The sequence below is a fragment of the Lonchura striata genome, chromosome Z (assembly GCF_050655825.1).
Source record: "Lonchura striata isolate lonStrDom1 chromosome Z, ASM5065582v1, whole genome shotgun sequence".
Lineage (NCBI taxonomy): Eukaryota > Metazoa > Chordata > Aves > Passeriformes > Estrildidae > Lonchura > Lonchura striata.
Genome location: NC_140740.1, coordinates 47,302,498 through 47,320,003, shown reverse-complemented (window position 1 = coordinate 47,320,003; position 17,506 = coordinate 47,302,498). Strand labels below are relative to the sequence as shown.

Sequence of the window (17,506 nt, the reverse complement as noted above, 5' to 3'; positions counted from 1 at the left end):
CATATCTAAAAACAGCTGAGGCAAACAGCAGGTATCAGTTGAAATGTACCAGAGGAACACTTCAAAGTGGGGAGACACGCAGAGAGGTGCAGAGAGGGTAGCCCACTCATCTGATAGATCTAAAGACTCAGCTGTGGACTCTTAGGTCAGTGTGGCCTCTCACAGTGGAACCTATGCTATCATACTAAGCAAGACTAGTGATGTATGGAAGACAAACAGTTAATGAAAATGAGCATTGCAAAGAAAAGTTAGTGCTTAAACAAAACAAAAAAAACACCAAAACTGAGGGAAAGAAGTCTGCTCTTCTGAAGCCAAATTGGTTGCTGGCAGCAAAACACATTCCAAGGACACATAACAATATTGCTTGTCATCCTTAGCAGAGGTTGGAAGAAAATACATTACTTCTATCAAAAGAATAAGATCATGCGTAACAGCTAATAAAGAGAAGCAGAACTTTTTCATCCAAGCCCAAATTAAAAAAAAAACCCAGGTGCTAGAACAGACAGTTTCAACTGAGGCATTTTGGCACTGACAACCTTCTGCCCAGTTCAAGTTTCAGCAGGTTCTTGTCTGTTCTTCTGGGTCTGCCCAGGAGAGCCTCCTACAAGCCCTCATTTTCACAGTAATGACCAGCTGCAGTCTGCCAGAAACACTGACTTCATTAGGTGACTGCCTGGTACACAGCACTGAGAGCTGCTAGGAACAAAAGTCAAATACAATTTGTTCCTGCAATACTCAGCTACAACTTTGTTTTGAAAATATTTCAGATCTACCCACATGCTTCTTTTCAGCCAGATTGTTAGAAATACCTTTCTGGTAATGGAATCCCACATAGCTTCTTTGAAAAGCTTATTTGCATGGTTTATGTTTTAAGATTAAATATGTAGCAAAGAATCGTGTTGGGCATATAGAAAATGCACATGGGAACAGGAACACTCAGATTCCCCATTGAGGATTTGCATGCCTGGACTGAAAGTAATTTTTGACCATAGCAAACTACAAAGCTCATGGTTTTCAAGTAAATTTTATCAGTCCAGATCCTTTCACATCAATACCTTAATGAAACTGGGGGAAAAAAAGAAAACTATTCCAGCTTGGTATTCTCTAAAAATTCAAACCAGCAGTGGTTCTTTGGGGGGTCTTACAAACACATTTATCTTTTAGATACAGATAGAAATTCACATACACACTGACTCCAAGCAAAGTGAGCCATGAAAAACTACATGTATTGTCAACACCACACTAAGAAATCACACAACTCCAAAAATATCCTGTCACCATTGGCTTCCCCTGACTGAGGGGTCCCAACATCACTGTTCAGCTCAGCTCTCTCAAAAAGAAAAAGCCTCAGCTCATCTTCTCAGTTAGATCTTCAGCAATTTTACCACTGTAAGCCAGCAGCACAGACTCACATGGGAAAGGGAATAACCTGCTTATAGGTAAGATATGTAATGAACTAGGAATAGAGCACTAGGAAAAACACATCACACTGCAGAAAATGCATTTTGTTGGCACTTTTGCCTCTGTTCTTGAAACCTCAGTAACAGTAACAACATTAGATGTTACCATGAATGATCATACATCAGGAAGGACAAAACTTAGTTGCAGCCACCCAAGACAATAAACTAATTTAGGTTCAGACTTCAGAAAGCAAGAACATTCAGAAAACAAGAACAAGGACACAAGGTAGAAAAAAATCAGTTATAATACAAATAAAACTCTACACCTCTAACTGTGATAGTGCCTAAATAGCTGCCTCTTCCTTCCTCACCAAAGGCAGAAGCAGCAGCTTAGCCTGTTCTACAGAACCTCTCTTAGCGAGCTGACCAAAATTAGCAGCACTGTCCAAAATCTTCTGCTTTCACCTTGCACAACTAGCTCTAGCTCACAGCCATTGATCCTGGTAAGTTAGTGCTGCAAATGCTCAATAGTTCAACAAGTTAAAAACACTTCTGAAACTACTGATTTATGGTAAAAAAAGTCCGAGCTAACAAATTATCTTTCATACAGCTGAAAGTAAATCTAAAGAGAAAGCACACCATTCAACAATGTTATATGGTAACAGGAACAGAAGGAAAAAACCCAACCACTAATCTCTTACAGACTTTCTTCTTGAATATATTGTTTTGGCACATCTAATAAAATTGGAGCTAATCCAGAAGAGAAAATAAATCTGCACCAAGAAAGAAGTTCCTAACAGGATAACTCTTCTAGAATATGGTTTACTGGCTTGAGGGGCACACCTACACCATGGTACCAGAACAAGCAACTACCCAGTATTCTAACCTAGTAAGAGGAAAGAATAACCAAGAGCAAATGACCTGAAGTTGAGCATATCTGTTAAAGGTAACTCCCTGAACTGCCAGATCTGGTATAACACATACCCTCATGGGTTCTTCCTGGTTCACAGTAGAATCCCAGGGTCAACAACAGACATAATGCCTTCCTACTAGAAGACTTGTAGAGCCCTTGATCTGCCCTCCCCTGCCGCCTCAGTATCTTCATGGCCTGTAGTGGAAAAACAGCGAGAAACTAAGAGCTACTCATAAGAGAGGACTCACCTGACAGCCACATGCTCCTGATAATCAAGATCATAGTTCTGGAGGGAGTTGGCACAGGAATCCCGCAGGACTCCCTGCTGCTGCAGGCGAGCTGGGCCTGTGAACTGGTGCACGGAGGCGTTGGGCTGCACAGTGGTGTGGTATGGAGGGGGAATGCTGTTGCTTGTCTCGCTGCGGTAGTCGCTGTCCCGGTCATCCACGGCACTGTCAGCATCTTCAAAGGCTAAGAGACAAACGCAGTTTAAGGGCACAGCTCTCTCAAGTTGCCTTGCTGGGACAGTGGAGCCCATTTTGTTTTGGAAGAATAACAAAAAAAACCCGCTATTTCTGCTGTGGCTGTATCTCCATCTGGGAGCTGGCTATAACCTCCAGTTCTCTCAAGTGTGCACCAAGGAGCTGCAGTGATTAGATCCACACCCTCCTTTCCCCCTTCCTATTACAGTTTCTTTTTCTTTAATTATTGCTAATAGGCAGATTAAGATATCTTTATTTAAAACAAAAGAAAACACCCCCCCCAAAAAAAGCCAAACAACAACAAAAAAAACCCCCAGCACTCAAAATTTCAGGTACTTGACAGCTGCCAAAATGGACCTTTAGATATTGGAAAGAAAAAAAAACACAAACTCAAATACACTCTGTGGAAAGTTGCTCTTTCTGAAAACTTTTCAGCCTTTAAGCTATAATACTGTCCTTTCTTCTCAGCATTCCTAACCAGAACTTTGTGGTTTTGGAATTAATGTGGGTTTATTTTTTTTTTCTTTTTTTGTAAGTATTAGTTTAGGTTAAGAGAAATTAATGGAAAGTACTCAACAGAAAAATCAGAATAACTGGGAGATCAGTTCTGCCTATAAACAATTATACTACTTCTTATAGGGGAAAATTGCTACATTTAACACATAAAGGTAAATTAATTTAAGCACAGTACTTAACACTAACAATAACCTTCAAAAAGGAAAAAGCTTCTTTCCAGTGAGTCCCTCTCCCTGCAGAAACACTTCTGCTTGGTAATCCTTCAGGAAAGGAGAATGCCAAGTTATACTGAAGTAAAGTATCAAAAATATATGGCTGTTTATGGCTGTGCAGGATGCAAGATTATCTTTGCAAGCTTAAAGTGAAATACACACACCATAAGGCAATGGAGTGCACCATTAACATGCTTGAAACAAAATAAAATAAGGATCAGCCATTACTCATTCTCTCTGCCACCAAGTCTGTCTAAAAAGAATAATCAAATTAAAGCCCTCTCTGGTAGGTTATCCAGTGGTGTGTGTCCTAACAAAGTCATTCATCATGAGGCTGAACAATAAAGTGAAAGTGCTTTTTACATGCCAGATCCTTAAAGAACCCTGCATTCAAGTGGTGAAATTCCAAGCAGATGGAATGGAGCATCACATAACCCCCTTTTCTTCCATGGGTGTTTCCCACACCTCTAACTCAATTTCTGGGTTTTTTTTTAAGTTTGAGGTAAAATTTGTTCTCAGTGATCTTTTCACTTCCTTTACAACTTAGTAAGATTAGCATTCTAAAGTGGATGGAAGAGAAGAATAGCAGCAGTAAACATCTGCAAAATACAGGCCACTTCAAAAAGCCCTGCTCTACACTCTTAAGTGGAAACAATTGAATCTGATTGTCCATACTGAAAATGGAGTTGGACCTCCTGCCTTTTTAGTAGTTTAAATGCTGCATGGTTCTTGTCAGTTTCTAGTCAATTGAATAGAAATGAGCATCTACATATGCTGCTGTATCCAGCTTTATTAAAAGCACCGTGTCCATCAATTTTATCCCAGTTCAGTGCTTAGGAAAAATATTCAATATTTACTACACAAAAATTATTTCATATGCCAAACCCCAATGAGGAGCACCAAACTTCCGGCCACTGGAGCAAAAGTCAATCTATTTGTCAATCATGAGGCTCACATTGACTTCACAAGAATAACAAGCTATTACTCAGCTGAGCAATGTCATTGTTATTGGTCAACACTTGAGGCACTGCCATCTAATGAATAATAATTAGTTCTACTGGACAGAAAACACACTGCTCCAAAGAGTCTTTTAATGTCTCACTTTGCTGCTCAACTAATTTCTTCATCCCATCAGATGTAACTGTCATTTAAGGTAAAGCCTGGAAGTTCTTCAGCTCTGGCTCCAAAATCATCACAACACTTTCAGGGACTGAAGGCAGCCTAACTGAGATATAGGTTTAAGATCTAGTAGAAGTCACCAGACCAACAGCTTTAGGGATAAACAACTTAGCTAGCCCCAAATGTATAACAAAAAATACAAATCAATAGTAACATTATCTGGGTGGAAAAAACTGAATCCAGCGACTCACTAATATTGGGAGTGCAAAGTCTTACACAGTTATGCTTATTAGGAAGCAGAACACTGCTTCTATGAGTCAGCAACTCTGACCAGCTGACAGGCTCAGAGAATTCCAAATGAATCAGACTGTTGCAGAAGCACTATCTGGGTTTCTTAACTAGTCATCACATCTCACCTTAGCACTATCAAAGAGAAGATTTTGAACATAAACCACAGTATCTCTAAGCAACATCCAAAAATAGATGATTAGCATAAATGTTAATCCAACATTTAGAGCATATACCTTTATAAAAGCTAATACCAGAATTTCTCAGAGTTCTTACTGGTTTCTAGCAGGAGGAAGTCTCTTTGAGGTCACAACACAAAATGCCTCCCTGAGGCATGCTTAAAGGATGCAAGGCTCCATGAGGCAGGAATGTGTTTTTATTCTGATGTATGCCCTGTGAACCTAACAGCATCCACAGCTTTTAATATCAGACAGAAATCCTCAACTCATAAATAAGAGTGAACTCAAAAAACTCTTAGTCATGCTGAACTGCAACTACCCTATGAGCAATCTCACTTTATTTAAAAGAAGTTTTCTCAAACTAAGACATTGCTCGGCCTGATCAAAAGCATTAAAACCTGGCTAATATGCAGCTTATAGTACATATGTCCTTTGGAAGAAAGTGTTTTCTGAAATGCCAACAAATAGTGATGATCCCATTCATTAACATTTTTGACACTTAAATTTTAATTAAGAGACTGACAAGAACTTGCAGAAGTGGCTTTGGGAATGCAGCACCCCTTCAAATGGAGGCATTACAGCAAAAATTGTTTCAGCAAAATATGCCTCACAACACACATTATATAATAAATTCAAGTAGTTTCTTCAAATAGGTGATAAAACAAGTCTTCTGTAAGTGAAGTAAGAGTTTAGCCTCAGACTCGGAAGATCAGTAAAACTGGTAACAAGACACACAACAATAAACATAAAAAGACAGTAATTTTTTTTACCCCAGTTTGAGAAATTTTACATATACCAAAGAGCTGACTAGGGATGAAAACTGTTTCTTTGTCACTGGACCTACTGAGTAGAGAGCTGTGGGTAAGGCTGTAGGGCAGGACAGAAGCATGCTGTTCATGTTTCATTATTGAATATTCATGCATATAGGCAGCATAAGAAGAAAACACATTGGGTTAACCACATCACATAGGATTTCACAGAACGGGGAAAAATCAAGGAGGGAGATATCTTCTGTGACTGTTATTCTTCCTCCTAACTCCCGCCCCCAGAAGTTATGACATGACTCCTGCAGGGTAGAACACATACAGTTTTTAATATCTTGACCTCAAAAACACTTTGACAGTCCTGCTATGCCAGCTCAACTAGTCCCGTTTAGCCTCTGGCACCTTTCTTTAAATCAAACTTCAGTACAGGAAGGAAAGCTAGCAGCAAAATTATTACAGGTGGTTGGATGAATGCACTTGAAGAAGTGGTTTTGCCTGGTTTAAGATCCCAAGGCACAGCAGGAGCTCCTCTCAAAATGTATTCAGTTGAAATTGCCTCCCACTTTCCTAGCATAATGTGTCATCAGCATCTGGGAGCTGATGTCCAGTCCCCCAAGCTTAGTTATCCTCCAGAAACTTAAGCAAAGTCTTGGACAAAAGCAAAACCCTCATTAGTTCTCCAAAACAAGCACTGAGCTTTTCACAGCTTTTGTCTATTTTAATAATGGTAGAAGAAAATAAAAGTGTACTAACTGAAGGAATAACTTCCAGGTCAGCAAAAGTCTCTGCCAGCTCTACACCACTGGCCTTGCAATAAATTTACCTTCCCTCCCCATCATCCATTTAAACTTCTTTTCATCATAGCTGCCAAGAGCTTCTTTCCTTAAGTCTCAGATCCCACTGCACCATTATCTACTGAACCATTGGTCCTTTCTGACAAATACACTTTCTAAAATCTTTTAACCAAAACATATACTACCTGAAAGAGGACTACTGAAGTAAGAAGGAAGGAAAAAAAAATCTCTAAAGGACACAAGGGTGTTTTCTGAGGCTCTTCTATATTTTCTTTATGCTAAAACTGCCTAGATTTTGAGAAATTATTTAAATGGAAATTTGCAGGTCATTAGTTCATTGTATTGCCCTCACAGGTTAAAAATACATTAGAAATTTGCATATTTTTAAGACAACATGTTTGCAACACTAAGTCTCCAGTTTAAGAGCTTTCATAATCCTGTTTTTCTCACTTGAAAATATTCTGCTGCTGAAACATTCAACAGCCAAGAACAGAACTGACAGGCTGAAGTACAAAGACTCTCTTGAACATCTACCCTGCTTCTTCAAGTCTTTTCCTTTTTTAAAATGAAACTAGGTCAGCAGTGCAAGATGCGTCTTTCCTAAAGCACCCTCAGCACAATTAACAAAGGTCTGGGCTACAGCACTTATCTTGCATGAAGCTACCACCAGGAAAAAGTTTTCCAGCTACCAACATGCTGTTTTCTGCTGCTTCCTTCTCAGCTGCTTTTTAAACATTACAATTAGAAATGGAGTTCACTTAGAAACACCAAAAACATTGCCTCAAGGCTGACTGTAAGGATGCTAAAATGATTTCAAAGAGCACAGCAAGGAAGAAGGGGAGGGAAGAACAGAGGGGGGGAGGGAAGAACAGAGGGAGGGAGGGACCCTCATGAATGCAAGTACATTTTAAAGCAAAACCACCACACACTGACTTTACGGATAAAGAGGTGAAATATATGCACACAGCCCTCCTAGACTTCTGACTAATGCCTAAACACCTCCTTTCCCTTCCAAATACCCAAAAATGGAAAATGAAGCTATTTAGGACATAAGTCTTTCTTACATTAGTGTAAAAACGTTCCTCTCAGTGATCCTACCACACCTCCAGGAATAAACAATTGAGACATCCAGCACTGATAGCACAAGCAAGTTGGTTAGCACTGCCAATGCACAAAGAACTTAGGTTTGATCAAAGACAGGAGAACTTTGGAGGAAAGGAGGACAAAAAATGTTGTGGGAGAAGAAATGGGAAAGTCAGTAGTGGAAGACTTTTAGAATGCAGAATAGGTCCACATATGAAATGCACAGTAATGTTAGCTGGACGTTAGGCTCAGAAGCAGTAACAGAATCTTCTCCAAATTCCACTATGTCAAAAATGGAAAAGCATGCAGCAGACTCTCTGCCATGCTGGATGCAGTCACAGTGATCTTTCCTTGCATGTTCCCCTAAGCAACACTCTCGTTCTTGTCTCATACACAGGGAACAAACACCTTTGTTTTAAGATTGATGGATCAATCCTTGCATGTTCTATAGACTATGAAAGCCACACACTGTATCTTGAGCTTCTGCTCAACCTTGCCTGTTGGCATTTCTAGCACTTTCAGAAAGTAAAGGCTCACTTTCTAAAACAAAGAACAAAAATTTTGCAGCCTAACCAGAAGTTAACACACCAATCTCCAGGTGTGGCATCAGCTCTACAGATCACAGACAGCTGCAGTATCTGGGTTTTTCCTGTCCAAGGCTGGTCAGCACTAGTGAAAGCAAAGCCCTGTCACTTCTGCCATGCTACTGTCCCACTGAGGCTGAACACAACACAATACCTACAACCTCACTGGTGTACAACAGTCATTTCTCCTTTCAGATTTACTCCTGTTTGTAGTATTTGGAATGTATTTCTACCATATCTTAAGACAATGACTACATATTTCCTTATGTTTTTCCATTACTTCAAACACTGATTTGGGCTTACAGAGGTATGAAGACCAACATAAAAGACACACACAAGCAAAAAACTAGAATCACCTTTATAGGACAAGAATAATAGTCCAATTCCACCATCATGTCCTCAAATTCCAGTAGAAGGCACAAGAATTTCATATAAAACATGACCAAAACAAAGCTAAAAAGTGAAAAAATGAGCACACATCCATCCACACAAATATGAAGACTAAGTGAAAGTAAAAGAAAATACAACGGAACAGACTTTCTATATGCATGAATATTTCCACCTTTCCTTGTACTGGAGCATGCTGCATCACTATACGATCAGAAAGCTTGCAAGAAATCAAACTGTTACGTACTCAGCTGCTCTCCCCATCCGAAATAACTCCAGTTGCCTGCATGTAACAAATGGCAGAAAAGAATAGGAATGGAAAAAGAAAGCTTAGAAAAAACAAACCACAAGCATACTTTTCATGTATTTAAAACGCCTTATAGATTGTGAGCTTGAAAATTTAAGGGATCTTTTTTCTTTATAAATACAACATTAAGTTTATGTTGGGGCTTGCTCCTCATGTCCAGTTTGTTTGTAAGACATTCTGAAAACTAAGATTATTATAAACTCTTGGAATTGATAAGCAATCATGCATTTATTAACATAAGTAGACAAAATACTTATCAGTCAACGCAGCAAGAGCAGTTAAATACTGTTATTTACTAGCATACTCAAATGTCTCAGAAACCACAGCCCAGTTTAGAGCAGTATCTGTTTCTGGCAAAACTGCAAATTAAGTGGCAAAAGTCACTTCACATTTCCATTTCTGCCCCTTTTGCAGAACAAAGTTAACCCAGTGATGAGCATCACTTCAATAATAACAGCATGAAAAACTGTGTGCATATAAACAGTGTGAAGCAAAAAGTACTTTGTTAGGCAGACACACACTCTAGTAAAAAGCTTAAGGGCTCTCATGACATTCTAAGGCAAGCACCCATTAAGTTAATCCTGCAACAGTAAGCAAACCTTTCTATGTTAAAATGGAAGGTGAAAACAAATTCACGCAAAAGCTGCACATGAGTTTGTAAGACATTAAAGTTTTACTTATTAATATCCATGTTGTCACCCCAAGGTCATACTCAATACCACGGAGGCAACAAATGAGTACATACAGCCCCTCAAAGCATTTCAGAACCATGCACACAACTTGCAACTCCAAGAAATGCTTCAGAACAAGCACTTCTAGAAAACAATGTAAAAAACACTTAAAAATTTACATTTACAGGAGTATTGATTTGTAAAGTGCAGCAGACAATAAACAAATTCATCACATGTAGACAGAACACAAGCAAAAGCTTTCTGTCCTGGCTACCATCTCTAGCTACCAGTCAGACACACAGATGCATCAGAGCTGCAACCAGATTGCTCCTTTCTTTTCAGAAACAAAAAGTCTACAAAGCAACACAGTCCTTCAGATGTACACCAGTACTTCAAGGCCCCTGGATTAGGCTCTGACAAACACACATGTAGTCCTTTGTCAGGTTCAAGTGGCACTTTTATATCTGGCAGAATTTCAAAGGTAGGCCATTACCTTCTGGTTCCTGTAGTAGTATTTAGAGAAGAACAAAAGTAACACATGTATGTTTGCTTTGGTCATTAAAGGAAGCAACCCTAAGTGGAACAAATTGAATGACAGTTTTTATGGTGCTGATTTAGAAAAAAACACTGGTATAATGCTGAACACATGCAGTTACCATAGAGTATAGAAGGTTTATTCCTCTGCTGCGTACAGTTCTTGTTTCCTGAATTTAACAACAGAAGAAAACTGAAGTCCATCAAGTCGAGCACCAACAATTTACAGCCCGAGACAAGACAAATGCCACTCATCTGCAAGAGTGATAATGCAGCTGTGCCAGGTGTGCTGGTGAGATGAAGATGTAACCAAATGCATCAGAAATCTGCCAAGATCCAGTGTTTGCAGGACCCTGACCACATGGCTATCCACCTCAGGCTTGTTTTTCACAACAAAAAACTTAAATACCAGGTTTGACAGAGGTCTGAGTGTTATTTTGGGGGGAAGGAGAAGAAAAAGAAGAACATACAACCAAGTTGGCAAAGAAAACAGATGTCAAAGACATGGCAAAGACATGAAAAGGGAAGACAACCAGGAGAAAGGGTACGAAAACCAGAGACAGGGAGAGAAGAGACAGTAGAGAGTGACGTAGGAAAAGGGACTGAGGAAGGAGGGAGATGTTGACAAGAGCTCTGCACTGAGCTTTGATTTGCTGTAACCGAGAGTTCCCATTAAAGACAATTTCCTATTAATGCAGAAACAGCTTACGTGTATCTCATTCCTGAAAATCTCAAGACACTAACACATGTAATAACAACCCCAGCACATCCTTCCATCAAAATGTCTGTATCTCAGGTGAACAGTAAGAGGCAAAGGAAGGAGCATTTAAATATTAGCAGTTTGTATTACTAGCAAAGATCCAGAAAAACTCTGTAGTGACACAGCATTATTGCAATCAGGCTACATGCTAGTGAAATGCATGTCATTACTCACTAATGAATGCACATGTAAAACCCCAGAGCAACTGGGGAAGAAACACCAGAAGATCACTAGAAATTTCCAAAGCTGGAATGCAGATCAGAAAAACCACAGAGGAAATTGAGCTTATCTGTCCTCCAGGTTTCACAAAGATAAAAATCCCAGATTGCCAGCCTCTGCACAAACCACTGTACTCAATCTGCATGCAGGGAATGAGTGACCTCTGAAACCAGCTGAGAATATTCCTAACTACTATTTCCTTGACAAAAAAAAAGGCTTTGGCCTGTTGTTGGCACAACACTACTCATCTCTTGAAACTGCAACAAGGAGAAAACCACCAAGTGCTAAGACAACCCTCATGGATACAAGGTCTGTCCTTGGAGGAGAAGCATTATCACTGCCCACAGATACAAAAGTCCTCAAACTGCCAGTGATGACCTTGAGCTAGCTACTTACCTGTCTACCTCACTGCTACCAAGGTCCTTATGAACAGCATGAAAATCCCACAAACTTTCCATGCCCAAGGTAAATAGCAGCCAATGCCAAGCACGGCAGGGTGAGGAGAGGAGCAGATGCCCTTAGACAGCAGCTCCATACCCTGCACATTTTCTCACACTGAGAAGCTGGGTTTGGCTGGCCAGGGTATCCTACAGCTATAGACCGGGGAAAGCAACGCTGCAGGAGCTAAGAGAAAGAGATGCGATGACAGAGAATAAGGGATTTTCAGTCAGAAGCTCAAAACTCCGCTCTTGTTTGTTTTTACTAACACCTACTTCACTTAAGTGTCTTAACATTTTGGAAAAAAATGAATTTATTAAAGATTCAACACATATGCTGCTTCATTTAATATTCAGGAGCTAACAGTATATATCTCAGTCCTTCAGCATAATCACAGAAGACCTGGGTTGACAGTCTTGATATTTTGAAGGTTAATGAAAACAGAATTTCTTTTTAGCCTTTTCAAGTTGTTTTTCTGCTTCATAAAGGAAGTGTTCATAATCATGATTAGTTAAGAAAACATTAGTTAAGAAAACTCTTCCAGATCACTTTGGAACAAATTTAAACCTGTACAAGCTGAACCTAAAAACACCAAGAAGTCCAGACAGATAGAAAACGCGAAGTTGTAATTCCACAACAACATACAGCAGCAATGGAATACATGATACAGACAAGTCAGACTAGTCAGTCCATGTGTTCATAAATACCAACAAGTGTGTGTCTTGGTTATCACATTATTTTGTATCTGCAAGTTTCAGTACTTAAAAATGAGGCTTCATATAAACCTCCAATTAAGGACTAAGCAATGCAAGCAGCCTGGTGCTTTGTCATTAACACATTTATAAAGCACATCTAAGTTCCCACTGTTAGCTGAATATAACATATGCTCATTCTGTGCCTCAGTTATGCAACCATTCAAGGAGGAACTCCTCCTCCCCACTTTACACTGTCAAGCCTGGATCAGCAGGGACACTGTAAAAAAGCAGAATATTCCAAATTTTAAATACCATCTAATTTGGCTGCCTGTGCGCCATATTTTTTCATTTCTGTTTACTAGCCTCTGAGATTGGTTGGGACCTACTATCCCTGTCAGAACATTATCATTTGCTGATGACCACTATTTACAGTCATGCTGGTGAACTATTCTATCCTCCTGTTATATCCCATGTTTGGCACACACAGAAATCTTTTAAGTAAATTTATAAAAGCAAACTAAACTCCAGATAGTATATTTGGTTCTGATAAAGTACCATTTGCAGAACATTCGGTCAGTTCTTTTATCTGTGTTTAAGCATTCTCGTTTTCCCATGACTAATATCCTCAACACTGTGAACAGATCTTAGATTCCATAAAAATTTACATTCTTCCAGCGTTCAACGTACTTCTCAAAACTAAACAGGTGGTATTTTACTGGAATAAGCCACTGAAATAGAATATATACATTGAATAGCTTTCTAGAAGGAAGTCAAGTTTTCAGTAAGCACAACGCCAAAGAAGGTTTCATAACAAGTACCACCATTTCCAACACAGGTTTGGAAAACACCAGAGAAGAACTAAGGCCTCTGCCTAAAAGGAGATAAGAAAGCACAAGAAGCAAATGAGCTGAAAGGATCTGAGAGAGACAAGGGCAGGTACTGGAGTGTGACACTGGAGCACTCTCCTTGCTCCCCAATTCACCACAATCAGCTAATGCTGAAATTTTTGTGTATTTTATTTCATTAAACAAGATGGCCTTTCTGGCAACCTTTATGTTGGCTAAACAAAATCAGATTGAGAATTTAACCAGGGCTTGTATCACCATCACATCATCCAGTGTACCCACTAAGTTATTACAAACTAGTACAAATAATCAGTAACCATAGTAAAAAGGCTCAGGCAGAGTGCCACCTAATTTGATCTTCAATGGAAAATTGTAACATTTCTACCACTGAACTGACACCTAATGTGACTGTCTTGTCTTACAAATTTCCAGGCTACCAAGTCACACAATTTGGCTAAGAGATTTAAACACAGTTACAGACAAAAGATTTAAATACCCCTTCCTGACATACAATTTTGGACTACAGTTGATCACCTAATATGACATACATACACAGATGAATTTAATTTACAGCAGCAGAGATAAAATATTTGGTGCTTTTTTATCTTCTGTTTTAATCTTGGATTTTAAATACAAGTCTCACTGCTACAGAACACATATTTATGGCTTGTACATAAAGTTAGGGAATAATTTTTCTATCAGTTTAAAATCTTTAATTTTTAAAAAGTATTTCACTGTCGTAACAAAATTAAAATTGATTTGCTCCTATTACTATGATATTAAATGATGACTAATAAAGTCCTTAAAAAAACTCCACTAGAAAAAAAAAGAATCTTTCATGAAGAGCGCTAGATAAATTATGAACGGTAGAGCATTTAAATGAATATTTGCTTTGTCTGAGCACTGCTTATAGAGACACTTGTCAGTATTGGCGCTGCTCAACATTTCAGTAAGAACTTTACATTTGGTGTTTATCTGAAAGTAAAAACTTTATTTCCTTGTCACCACCTTTCAGAATACAGCCCATATGCTAGAAAACAACAACTAAAGAACTCTATTTAGAGGATCAGCAGCAAAATCAAGGCCCTAGAGTTCTCTAGAGTTCAGCAGTACATCAAACTTTGCTACTGTATAATCTCCTAATATAACCAGTATTTTTATTTTTAAATTCCATATGCTGAGTACTCTTCCTTAGGCATATCCAGTCCTGAAGCAGCAGCTTCATCCTGAAATTGCAGGCAGATATTTTAAAGTAAAACCTTGAATCTATGTTCCTTTCAGCAGATCTATCATGCCTTCAGTCAGCCCAGACAGTGAGTGCCAAAAAGCCACAGGAAAACAAGTATACCCAGAGGGGATTTATTCTAAACAAAGAGGAAAAGGAGCTGCCAGTCACCCAGAAGCAGAGAGGCCAAGGATCTAGCTTTCCCAGCCCATCAGTAAACTACCACAAAAAAGCTCATACAATGATTCCCCTTGTATGGACTAAAGCAGTTTTTCCCTGGCCTAGCTTAAATCAATCAATCAATAAATAAAGCCATTCATGTGTGCTGTTTTGAATTACACTTACAATGAACAGTCTTTTGAGTTGTAACTGCACTGCAGCCAGAAGTTCTATTCCTACTAAAGCACAGCTATACAATGATTGCAACACAATCTTCAGTGTCACCTACCCTTGAGAAGGGTAAAATAATCATTGTTATGATTACTCTTCCCAAACTGATGTGGAGTAGAGATGCTGTAGGTGGCTGCTGACCTCTGTTGTTTAAGTGCAGAATCAGGCTGGTAACCAGAAAAACCCAGCAAGAATCTTGATGTATAGCACACACCTTTACAACAAAGAGGGCATTCTCAATGCTGCCTGACCCTCCACTATCACAGATCATGCACCTCTATGAACCATTAGGAGCAGCATATTCTGGCCTATTTAAGTGTTTTGATCCTGCCTGGCCTTGAGAGACTGGTAGAGCAGATCACTTTTTTAATATATTATTACCATAGAAGAAAAAAGCAAATTCTCTGCCATTTGCTGCCACAGGGTCAGTTCATCCCACAGCAGGGCTAGATCCCCCAGCCCAGTGGGGGTATCTCACATGTTAGTGGCACATTAATGGTAGCAGAAAATGCTACAGCCACACTACAGCACAAATACAAAATCAATGTTTGGGAGCTTGCTGGGGAGTAAGGGGCTGGGAAGGCAATCATCTGTCTGTTAAGCAGACAAAACTCATCAGTGTCATGAGGAAGTGTCATCATCGCAGCATTACAGTCAGTCTGTTTGTTCAGGGGAATGAACACCCCTTCCCAATGTACTAGTGGAATCTAAACTCCCAAGAAGAAAACCAGTGAGCATCAGGAATGAAACTTCTCAAAGTTAGCCTTTCTGGTACCTCTGAAATAGCAGTGCATGCACAGGAATTAGAAGAATGTTGCAAAACCAAATTTCTTCAAATATCAGTGGCAAAGAAGGGTCACCACAACAAACTGATCTGGCATCAAATGGTACCCATTCCTAAAATGTGTATAAAACATTTTGCCAGATTTTAAGTAGATAAAAAAGCTGCTGATGTATCTAAAACAACTTCAGCATTTTTGTCCTGCAAACATGTGCACACACATGTTCCAAAGACCATTAAGAGATGTAATCTTTTTTTTTTTCTCTCTCATCTTATGGCATGCCTAGTATAGGCTGGCTTTGGCTTTTTCTACTGGTAAAACAGTATATGAGAAGCTATTGCTTATTTTGTAGCCAATACCAACTGGTATCTATCCAGAGCCAAGCAAAAATTTTACCTTCTTCTGATAAAAAAGAAGCACAACAAAACCTACAATAAAACACACACACACGTACACAAAAAGAAAAAAATATACCACACACAAAAAAAAGCCAAAAACTAACAAAATAAAAAACACAAACCAAACAAACAAATGTACAAATAAAAAAACCCAACCCAACCAACCAAAAACAACCCAAAAAAACCCCACAAAACCCAAAAAACCCCCCAAAACAACCCAAAACAAACAAACAAACAAAAAAACCAACACAACAAAACATCGACAACCACCACAGCCCTGGTAACCACGGATTTTACAGAGCAAAGGACTAAAGGAAATAGAACAAAAACACTGAAGCAGATAATAGGTAGAATCATATTGAACAACCTTTTATCTCTTACAGGTCTGTAAACTCCCTGAAAAATGGTATAGGGCAGTATTTACAGCAGCTGATATTAACCAAGTCTGCCAAAATGATTCTGCAAAGATGCAAAGTATCTTTCTCATCCCAGTTTGCAATGAAACTGATCCAAGTCAGATCTGCATTTAAAACATTCACAGTGTGCCTCACTTGTGGATAATGGAGTTCTATGTGTCCAGAAATTATCTTGAGCATGCAAAGAAAACATTTCCGTAACTCGTCACAATAAATAACTTAAGAGCTCATTGACTCAAAGACAAAGTAATCAAATAATATGTTTTCAATCTGCATTATTTAAAGTGAATTTCCAGACAACAAAACCTGCTTTCTTTTCAATTTACATTTAATTTCAGGCTGTAGGTAAAATCCAATATGGAGATGCTGCAGTTTTCTAACAATGACATATCAAAACAATAATTATGACTACATTTAATAGAAAGGCAAACAAAACTGGATGCATGGACACTCTAGTACTTTGATAATTGCTTGGGATCACTGAAATCAACTGGAAGCACGTGATCTTTCTGAGGCAGAAGGAATACATAGGGATGCACTGCAGTTGGGAATTAAAAATGAAATGGTTAACTATAATGAAGGAAAGAGGCAGAAGTGCCAAAATCAGTAGGGCTTAGAAAAGACTGTATATGCAACAAAACCACCTGCCTCATTTAAGAATAGGTAGGAAGCCCAGATCCCACATTACCTCAGAAATTATGGGTCAGAATCTTCTAAGAACAAAACAGCATTTGAGACTGTGAAAGGGAGCTTGAAAGTTCAACAATCTCTGGAAAAATTAGAGCTCCCAGTGTGGGCTGAGATTTCCCATGGCACCACGCCAAGGCAGCAGTCCATACAAGCCCAGGGACAAAACCCCACCCTCAGATCAGAGGTTGGCTGTCAGATGGGGCCACCTCTCTTCTTTCACATCTTGCTATATCCTTCTCCCCACTCCCTGTCTACTCAGGGGAGATAATAAAACAAGCTGCATCCCTGCAGGAAGTGGGAAACCATGACAAGAAAAGCTGGTTTGGAAAAGGTAAAAGATATGTGGAAAGTACAAATGCAGAAGAGGGCAGAAGTGTAATCTAATTTTACATGCAAGGACATGTATTTTCTTAAT

The 17,506-nt window shown here is 39.1% G+C and overlaps 1 protein-coding gene across 11 annotated transcripts in view; it reads right to left on the bottom strand.

The window, feature by feature from the left end:
* Positions 1–17,506, bottom strand: part of UNC13B (unc-13 homolog B) — a 206,414-nt gene that overhangs the window by 140,503 nt on the left and 48,405 nt on the right. For all 11 annotated transcript variants that reach the window (XM_085566067.1, XM_077790533.2, XM_021554690.3 and 8 more), the window contains one exon: positions 2,562–2,784. In XM_085566067.1, coding sequence (XP_085422193.1) covers positions 2,562–2,784 — 223 coding nt within the window. The remainder of the gene's footprint in view (positions 1–2,561; positions 2,785–17,506) is intronic.